Source organism: Salmo salar, chromosome 16 (genome assembly GCF_965601325.2).
Source record: "Salmo salar chromosome 16, fSalSal1, whole genome shotgun sequence".
In the NCBI taxonomy this organism is placed as follows: domain Eukaryota; kingdom Metazoa; phylum Chordata; class Actinopteri; order Salmoniformes; family Salmonidae; genus Salmo; species Salmo salar.
The window spans coordinates 60,007,916-60,018,115 of record NC_138306.1 but is presented as its reverse complement, the minus strand read 5'-3'; the positions used below and the strand labels follow the sequence as shown (position 1 = coordinate 60,018,115).

Sequence of the window (10,200 nt, the reverse complement as noted above, 5' to 3'; positions counted from 1 at the left end):
CATGCGGAGAAATAGGGCCTAAGAAGTATTCTCGAGATTGATATTTTAGTGAACACTAATTTAAAAAAGGGCCCTATTTCATTGCCACATTCTAAATGGACTGTTACATCTCGAAAATGTTTTCAAGCATTTTTAACTCAGCCGAGCCCGCATACAGCTTAGTGAAATGTCCTTGTCAGTTGTATCATATCATACTGTATCATATCATACTGTATTCATACTCTATCATATCATACTGTATCATACTCTATCATATCATACTGTATCATACTCTATCATATCATACTGTATCATATCATACTGTATCATACTCTATCATATCATACTGTATCATATCATACTGTATCATACTCTCTCATCATATCATACTGCATCATATCATACTGCATCATACTGTATCATATCATACTGCATCGTATCATACTGTATCATAGTCTATCATATCATACTGCATCATATCATACTACATCATACTGTATCATATCATACTGCATCATATCATACTGCATCATATCATACTGTATCATATCATACTGTATGATAGTCTATCATATCATACTGTATCATATTGTATCATATCATACTGTATCAATCATACTGTATCATATCATACTGTATCATACTGTATCATACTGTATCATATCATACTGTATCATACTCTATCATATTGTATCATATCATACTGTATCATACTCTATCATATCATACTGTATCATATTTACATTTACATTTTAGTCATTTAGCAGACGCTCTTATCCAGAGCGACTTACAGTAGTGAATGCATACATTTGATTTTCATTTCATGCATTTTTTTTTTTTTATATATATTTTTTTGTACTGGCCCCCCGTGGGAATCGAACCCACAACCCTGGCGTTGCAAACACCATGCTCTACCAACTGAGCCACAGGGAAGGCTACACCATGTCTCTTTGAGGGGATTTCCCCTTTAACAGGTTAGGTAGCCTCATACAAAACAAACTGCTCCACATTTTCAGTGGTAGAGAATAAATCTATCAACACGAAAATAGAAAAACGTGCGTTACATCAGATAGGAAAGCAACAGTATGGATCAGATTGTTGAGATGGCATTTAAAAATCGCACAACTGGAAGCCAACACTGACAGTCAGAGAAAACAAAACAGAGGGAATAGGGAAGAAGAAGAGAGGGGAAGAGAGAGAGTATACCCCAAGTTCAGTGGACAGCATGAGAGCCTTGCCTTTGGCAGTCAGGTCTTTGTAGATGGACTCAATCTCAGACTGGTACTGCTGAGTGCGCTCCTCTGTGGTCTGGGTCTCCACTGAGAACAGCATGTTCCCCAGGTAATATACTATTTAAAAAATACTGTGTACCTACCCCAACACTGGTGTGTGTGTGTGTGTGTGTGTGTGTGTGTGTGTGTGTGTGTGTGTGTGTGTGTGTGTGGGGGCTCTGCTTGCATGGCTGCGTGCCCGTGTGTGTTTTCATGCTCGTGTGTGTGTGTGTGTGTGTGTGTGTGTGGGTGGCGTGCGTGCGTGCGTGCGTGCGTGCGTGCGTGTGCGTGTGTCTGCTTGCATGGTTGCGTGCCCGTGTGTGTTTGCATGCTCGTGTGTGTGTGTGTGTGTGTGTGTGTGTGTGTGGCGTATTTTCATATCATACTGTATCATAGTCTATCATATCATACTGTATCATATCATACTGTATCATAGTCTATCATATCATACTGTATCATACTGTATCATATCATACTGTATCATATCATACTGTATCATACTGTATCATATCATACTGTATCATATCATACTGCATCATATCATACTGTATCATATCATACTGTATCATACTGTATCATAGTCTATCATATCATACTCTATCATATTGTATCATATCATACTGTATCATATCATACTGTATCATACTGTATCATATCATACTGTATCATATCATACTGCTATCATATCATACTGTATCATACTGTATCATATCATACTGTATCATATCATACTGCATCATATCATACTGCATCATATCATACTGTATCATATCATACTGCATCATATCATACTGCATCATATCATACTGTATTTTTATGTAAAACAACAAATATAGTTGATGTGATATTCAACAGTGCTTCTTCAGAGCTGCAATGTATTTTCCAAGCAATAACACCAATCCAAATATAATACAGTTATAGAATGAGTGAGAATAATATCTAACATTACCTGCAGAGATGCAACCAAAATGCTGTTACACTTTTCTCTCCAGCCTTTGTGAGTCCTTAGACCCAACGTGACAAGAGTCCCCCAGTTCCCCCGCCACACAACCTGCACTGTTGTGACTGTCTAGAATTACCCTCTAAATAATTCAATGACCCACAATGCTTGTGTGAATAGGCATAGTTCTAAGGTTTACAAATGGACAGAATGATCATTGGACATGAAGGGGAGTAAACTAACTGAAAACTTTTTTTTTAAATAATAAAAAGTTTATTTTGGTAGTTTCTCACAAAGAGGACGTGTGGGTAGCTGTCTTAACCTGTTATGCGTGTTAGACCACATAATTTGATCCAAATTTAGAAGGCCTGCTGTAGTGAAAGGGAAGGGAACGGGGAATATGGAGTCAGTTACAGAACAGAATGTATTTAACCCTCTCTGAAGGAGAGATGCACGGGGCTGACTAATCAACAGAGTTGTTAGAGGTTACCTGCCTTGCAAACACGTCACAAGAGAAGAAAACATGTTTTGCCTTTTATTGTTGTAAATTACAAAAATCATTGAGTTAATTTCACTTCATTATAAAAGACGACCACATACTGACAATTTTGACCACAGGTCGTAAGTTGTAATGAAATTAGACTTTTCAATCGGCACCTCAGTTAGGCTCTTTGGTTACAGCCAGTCCACATGGATTGACACTGACTGACGATAGTAAACATCTAGCACATTAAAACAGAAACAATGCTACTTTATTATATTTTTATTATATTTATATTATATTTTTATTATATTTATAATGCCTATCATTGAGCCCTTGAGAATGGCGAGAAACAAATATTGCACAACAGATATGTTGTTCGCAAATCCACAGTAAGATTCTTACACTTACATTCAAGTATTTTATTAGATACAACGCAATTCACAATACAATTATATATGTAATTCAAGATAAAAAAATAAAAAAATTGGGCCCCAAATTAACCAATAAACACTGCATTAACCTCCCTGAGACTGATAAATCTCTGATTAATCCCTTTTATCTGGTGCTTTAGCAGTTTGCTTCCAGGTGAGTGAGGCCTCTGATGAGATGCGGAGCAGCAGGACCCCTACAGCCACAACGGTTAGCCCACACACCATGCCCAGGCAGTCTACTAAACCCACTGCGGTCCACTCTCTGAACAAGATGGCTGAAGCTATGAGGACTGTAGATGTGAAGGTCACATAGTAAATGGCTTCAAACATGTTAGAGCTGTAGTGCTCCAGAGCCTTGTTGATGAAGGTGAACTGGATGAGGACGCTGACGGACAGGGTTCCCAGTAGAACCAGGAAGAGAGCTAGGGCTCGGCTGCTGGAAGGCCCCCCGCTGAAGGCACCCTGGGCAGCTAGGCCCAGCCCTTTACTGCTGGTGACTGTGAAACTCCCCAGGAGGGAGCAGATGGACACGTACACCATGATATTGGACGTACCGTGAGCTGGGGCCACCCACACCATCAGCACAACCAGCAGTATGACCACCAACAAGGAATAGGTGACGAACACTGCATGGAGAGAAAACATTCAGACACACCTCAGAATTACTCTCAATTGAACTTAGATGTAAAGTCCTTACTTAGAGGACTTTGAGCAGTTTCTGGGCCGGTTCAAACTAACATTTTCGTGTACAAAGCACTCTGTGAACGGTGCAAAGTCAATTGAGTTCACAAGAGTGCTTTGTACACGGAAATGTACAAAGTGGTTAGCCCACACAGCAAAAGTGCTGAGTCTCCCGGTTCAGGCGCTGCCTGCGAGGAGCTGAGTCTCCCGGTTCAGGAGCTGCCTGCGAGGAGCTGAGTCTCCCGGTTCAGGAGCTGCCTGCGAGGAGCTGAGTCTCCCGGTTCAGGCGCTGCCTGCGAGGAGCTGAGTCTCCCGGTTCAGGCGCTGCCTGCGAGGAGCTGAGTCTCCCGGTTCAGGAGCTGCCTGCGAGGAGCTGAGTCTCCCGGTTCAGGAGCTGCCTGCGAGGAGCTGAGTCTCCCGGTTCAGGCGCTGCCTGCGAGGAGCTGAGTCTCCCGGTTCAGGCGCTGCCTGCGAGGAGCTGAGTCTCCCGGTTCAGGAGCTGCCTGCGAGGAGCTGAGTCTCCCGGTTCAGGAGCTGCCTGCGAGGAGCTGAGTCTCCCGGTTCAGGAGCTGCCTGCGAGGAGCTGAGTCTCCCTGTTCAGGCGCTGCCTGCGAGGAGCTGAGTCTCCCGGTTCAGGAGCTGCCTGCGAGGAGCTGAGTCTCCCGGTTCAGGAGCTGCCTGCGAGGAGCTGAGTCTCCCGGTTCAGGCGCTGAGTCTCCCGGTTCAGGCGCTGAGTCTCCCGGTTCAGGCGCTGCCTGCGAGGAGCTGAGAATCCCGGTTCAGGCTCAGACATGTCACTTTTCCTGGCCCATCCAAACAAAGGATTGATTTCCTCTGGCTGTGAACCTCGGAGCCCCGTTTGCAATATGAAAGGGGAGAGCCTAAAGGAACATCTCCCTGTGATTTTTCTCAGAAGGATTTGGAGCTCTCAACATGAAAAAATATAAAATAATTTTATAGAATTGGAACAAGACCACCTCGTCTTGGTAACAGAGTGATGCAGAATGGTGTCTGGGCATCTCAGACGACACAAGGCAGAACATTCTCTGTCATCAGTTATATGAAATGGTGCCCATTTTATACAGTCACTAAGTATGATCATATATATTTTACAGTTATAAGAAAGGTGAAATCTTATAGTAAGTAATTTGATTGTTATTATACTTAGAAAGCATTTTAATCATTTCAAGCTATATTTCCCCCACTCTTGTTGAATATGGGAAAAAAAAATCATGTATGATTTTTCATAATATTTGTACTAGTCCTCTAAAGGGAGTACACCTCAGCAATTTATAACTATTTTTTTACCAGAAAGGTCCCAGACTTTTCTAGAACAATGCAGCATTATTAGTTATTGTTTATGGCCATCTCATGAAAAATATTTACTTTTAGGTATGTCTTTTTAGGCAGAAATCTACAACAGTTAAAGAACCCTTCTTCACCAACATCAATAAGGATTCTTGAGAAGGACAGTTAAAATGCACTGTTACACAAATAACATGGAAACTATGTGAAATGGACCTATCATATAAGAGCAGTGAATGGATGTGTCCCAAAATAGCACCCTATCGGTCCTATGGGCTCTGGTTAAAAGTAGTGCACTATATAGGGGAATAGGGCTCTGGTTAAAAGTAGTGCATTATATATAGGGAATAGGTGCTCTGGTCTATAGTAGTGCACTACATAGGGAATAGGGCTCTGGTCTAAAGTAGGGCACTATATAGGGGATAGGGCTCTGGTCTAAAGTAGTGCACTATATAGGGAATAGGGCTCTGGTCTAAAGTAGTGCACTATATAGGGAATAGGGGCTCTGGTCTAAAGTAGTGCACTATATAGGGAATAGGGCTCTGGTCTATAGTAGTGCACTATATAGGGAATAGGGTGCCATTTGGGATGTAAAAACCATGTCCAGGTCCCACACACCTGGATCAGCCAGCCTCTCTTCCAGCTCCAGACTAGAGGTGACGCTCTCCGATTCAGGGGAGTGAATGATGAGCACGACAGAACCAGAGCAACACAACACACAGCCCAGCTTCCCCAGGACATTCAGCTGTTCCTGGAGGACATACGAGGCCAGTACAGCCCTGGATCACAAAGCAACCATTTTAGTGATCAAAACAGGGAGGCATGCAGCTAGCTAGCTAGCTAGGCAAAGATCACATCCCTGTGACCACTCCTGTACTGTACAAACATCACTGTAAACACTCCTGTACTGTACAAACATCACTGTAAACACTCCTGTACTGTACAAACATCACTGTAAACACTCCTGTACTGTACAAACATCACTGTAAACACTCCTGTACTGTACAAACATCACTGTAAACACTCCTGTACTGTACAAACATCACTGTAAACACTCCTGTACTGTACAAACATCACTGTACAAACATCACTGTAAACACTCCTGTACTGTACAAACATCACTGTAAACGCTCCTGTACTGTACAAACATCACTGTACAAACATCACTGTAAACACTCCTGTACTGTACAAACATCACTGTAAACGCTCCTGTACTGTACAAACATCACTGTACAAACATCACTGTAAACACTCCTGTACTGTACAAACATCACTGTAAACACTCCCACCAGAAAACAAAAGACAATAGTTGTCACACACTGAATGATAACATGCCAAAAACAATAACTCACCCAAACAGCACCCCCAGGGCTCCTAAAGGTGTGACCACCACAGCAGGGGCTGCGTTATAGGCCAGGAAGTTCCCCATCTGTCCCACAATCACTTGTTCCGAGGAGTTCAGAGGTCAATGGAATTCATGAAATATGATCAATCACATAAACGCAATCGGTGAGTAGTGATAGTTATTAATATAGTAGTAAAATGTCTTTATTATTATTATTAGAAAAATACTGTGTGTGACAGAATTATACATGAGGATGTAGTACAGCTGGTAAATGGCAGGTGGCGCTGTTAACTCGGATACTTACTGGCGAGGGTACCGCTCCACCATACGCCATCTCTTAGATAGGACCCACCTAAACAATCATGAAATACATGCAGTGTTTGTGTTATTCACAGTACAGCAGTCACCCTCTGATTTCCATGTCCAATTCTAGTTATGCCACGAAATCAGCATTCATTTTTTATTTTTTCATTTGCAGAAAAATCGCGAACAGTCAAGAGGAATCGAATGAAGTTATTAAGAGATGGTGTATTTTACTGTCCAGTAGTAATGTTACTGTGTCTGAGGATATTACAACATTGTAGCCAAAAAAATGACCCTAGAAAACATGATTATATTTGGGATTCTTTCCCCAGAACTCTACCTCTTTTACGGGAACGTAATATTCCCTTTTTCTGAAGCACAAACGTCGATCCATTGATGAAACTTGATATGACAGCTATCCATATACCAGCAGCAATCGGTGGCGACGTCTCTCTAATTTCAGAAGTCATCATTGATCACACATTTTCCCATAAATGACACAAATAGTGGGCTTAAGTTTAATTTGTGACACGCTGTACTATATAGCCAGAGTTGTCAACTCGTTTTTTCCGGGGACGTTTGCCAGCGGCACGTTGATTTGTTGCTAAAAGTTGCTAAATGACGTTGTGATGTCATTGCGTGATAACGTAAAAACTGCGTCAATACGTAGTATACACAATAACGTTACTCAAATTGACTGCCCCCCCCCCTCCCCCCCCAAAAAAGAAATAATATGATTTTAGATTTTTGTTCAGATACAGACTCCTACTCTTTTCTGTACAATTTTGATTGTAGACATGTTGATTGATGTTGTAAAGTTCTGTTCAAGATCAAAGATTCGTTACCAACTATATTCATTGGGTTTGGCATCGCCGAACCGGTACTACTACTGCTGCTGCTGACTTTTGCAGCCAGGCACAGTGTGTTGTGACAGAAAATAGTTTTTGGTGTCATTTAGAGGGAAAATGCATTTTAGCGTTTCAGTCACTTTTCAAAAGTTGCTAAAAGTTCCAAATACATTTTTAAAAGTAGCTACATTTGTTTCTAGGTGCTGTTTGGAAAAAACAAGTTGCCAGGGTAGTCTGAAAAGTTGCTAAATCTAGCAACAAAATTGCTACATTGGCATCACTGCATATAGCAGCCCTCCGTAGGTTGCCGTCGACAACGCAGGTAAAGATCTTTATTCTGGATGATTTAAAAGCGAGAATATCAGTGAAAAGACAAACCGGCAGGTACCTATCAGTCACATAATTCAAAAGTCTATTAAACATTTAGGCCTCTACATCTACAACGTCGGGGAGAGGATAACAAATCAATATCTGTATCAATTGATTTATGATGATACCATTTCCGATATGGGATGTACCTATTGGCTGATGGATAGGTGAAAGTTATGTCCTTACACCGATATCAGATCAATCATTAAGCTACTTCACGGGAGGAACACAGGATGCTTTAAATTCGACAACGCCCCGTGACAAGGATAAAATCTAGCGACGTCATCTGTTTTCTATGCCTTGGCTGTTTAGCTGTCAATCATGTGGTCCAACGTGGACGATTTATAAAGGCAGCAAAGCCGGTGATAGGACTGTAGGGACGTTAATAGAAATAACCCACGACCCAGCACCAACAACCAGCACCAACAACCAGCACCAGTAACCCAGCACCAGTAACCCAACACCCAGCACCAGTAACCCAACACCCAGCACCAGTAACCCAGCACCAGTAACCCAGCACCAATAACCCACGACCCAGCACCAACAACCAGCACCAATAACCCAGCACCAGTAACCCAGCACCAATAACCCAGCACCAGTAACCCAGCACCAGTAATCCAACACCCAGCACCAGTAACCCAGCACCAATAACCCAGCACCAGTAACCCAGCACCAGTAACCCAGCACCAGTAACCCAGCACCAGCACCAATAACCCAGCACCAATAACCCAGCACCAGTAACCCAGCACCAGTAACCCAGCACCAGTAACCCAGCACCAGTAACCCAGCACCAGCACCAGTAACCCAGCACCAGTAACCCAGCACCAGTAACCCAGCACCAGTAACCCAGCACCAGCACCAGTAACCCAGCACCAGTAACCCAGCACCAGTAACCCAGCACCAACAACCCAATCCTGCCAACTGGTGTCCCCCAGGGCTCTGTTCTAGGCCCTCTCCTATTCTCGCTATACACCAAGTCACTTGGCTCTGTCATATCCTCACATGGTCTCTCCTATCATTGCTATGCAGACGACACACAATTAATCTTCTCCTTTCCCCCTTCTGATAACCAGGCGGCGAATCACATCTCTGCATGTCTGTCAGACATATCAGTGTGGATGACGAATCACCACCTCAAGCTGAACCTCGGCAAGACGGAGCTGCTCTTCCTCCCGGGGAAGGACTGCCCGTTCCATGATCTCGCCATCACGGTTGACAACTCCCTTGTGTCCTCCTCCCAGAGTGCTAAGAACCTTGGCGTGATCCTGGACAACACCCTGTTGTTCTCCACTAACATCAAGGCGGTGACCCGATCCTGTAGGTTCATGCTCTACAACATTCGCAGAGTACGACCCTGCCTCACACAGGAAGCGGCGCAGGTCCTAATCCAGGCACTTGTCATCTCCCGTCTGGATTACTGCAACTCGCTGTTGGCTGGGCTCCCTGCCTGTGCCATTAAACCCCTACAACTCATCCAGAACGCCGCAGCCCGTCTGGTGTTCAACCTTCCCAAGTTCTCTCACATCACCCCGCTCATCTGCTCTCTCCACTGGCTTCCAGTTGAAGCTCACATCCGCTACAAGACCATGGTGATTGCCTACGGAGCTGTGAAGGGAACGGCACCTCCATACCTTCAGGCTCTGATCAGGCCCTACACCCAAACAAGGGCACTGCGTTCATCCACCTCTGGCCTGCTAGCCCCCCCTACCTCTGAGGAAGCACAGTTCCCGCTCAGGCCAGTCAAAACTGTTCGCTGCTCTGGCACCCCAATGGTGGAACAAGCTCCCTCACGACGCCAGGACAGCGGAGTCAATCACCACCTTCCGGAGACACCTGAAACCCCACCTCTTTAAGGAATACCTAGGATAGGATAAAGTAATCCTTCTAACCCCCCCCCCCCCCCCCTTAAAAGATTTAGATGCACTATTGTAAAGAGGTTGTTCCACTGGATATCATAAGGTGAATGCACCAATTTGTAAGTCGCTCTGGATAAGAGCGTCTGCTAAATGACTTAAATGTAAATGTAAATGTAAATGAGTAGCCAAAACACCCAGCATTTTTTAGAAGAAAAATGGCTGCCCAATTGAAAACATTTAATTAGGAACAGGAATAGTTATAACAGGTAAAGTTATGGGCTGCCCTTCTTTACGTCTTAGTGATTAAATCAAAACAGAGAGAGATGGGCAGAGTTGGCTGCCTAATTCAAATAGATGAGCCTATTGTTTCAAGCCCCGTCATAGCAAA

At 43.5% G+C, this 10,200-nt stretch overlaps 1 protein-coding gene across 1 annotated transcript; it reads right to left on the bottom strand.

Annotated features, from left to right (window-relative positions):
- Positions 1 to 2,712: 2,712 nt before the first annotated feature.
- nipa1 (NIPA magnesium transporter 1) lies at positions 2,713 to 7,332 on the bottom strand. The gene is made up of 5 exons (XM_014149880.3): positions 7,080 to 7,332; positions 6,741 to 6,788; positions 6,444 to 6,534; positions 5,710 to 5,870; positions 2,713 to 3,731 (listed from the first exon to the last, which is right to left on the bottom strand). The coding sequence occupies exons 1-5, from the start codon at positions 7,210 to 7,212 to the stop codon at positions 3,220 to 3,222; spliced, it is 945 nt and encodes a 314-aa protein (XP_014005355.1). The 5' UTR covers positions 7,213 to 7,332; the 3' UTR covers positions 2,713 to 3,219.
- Positions 7,333 to 10,200: the final 2,868 nt, after the last annotated feature.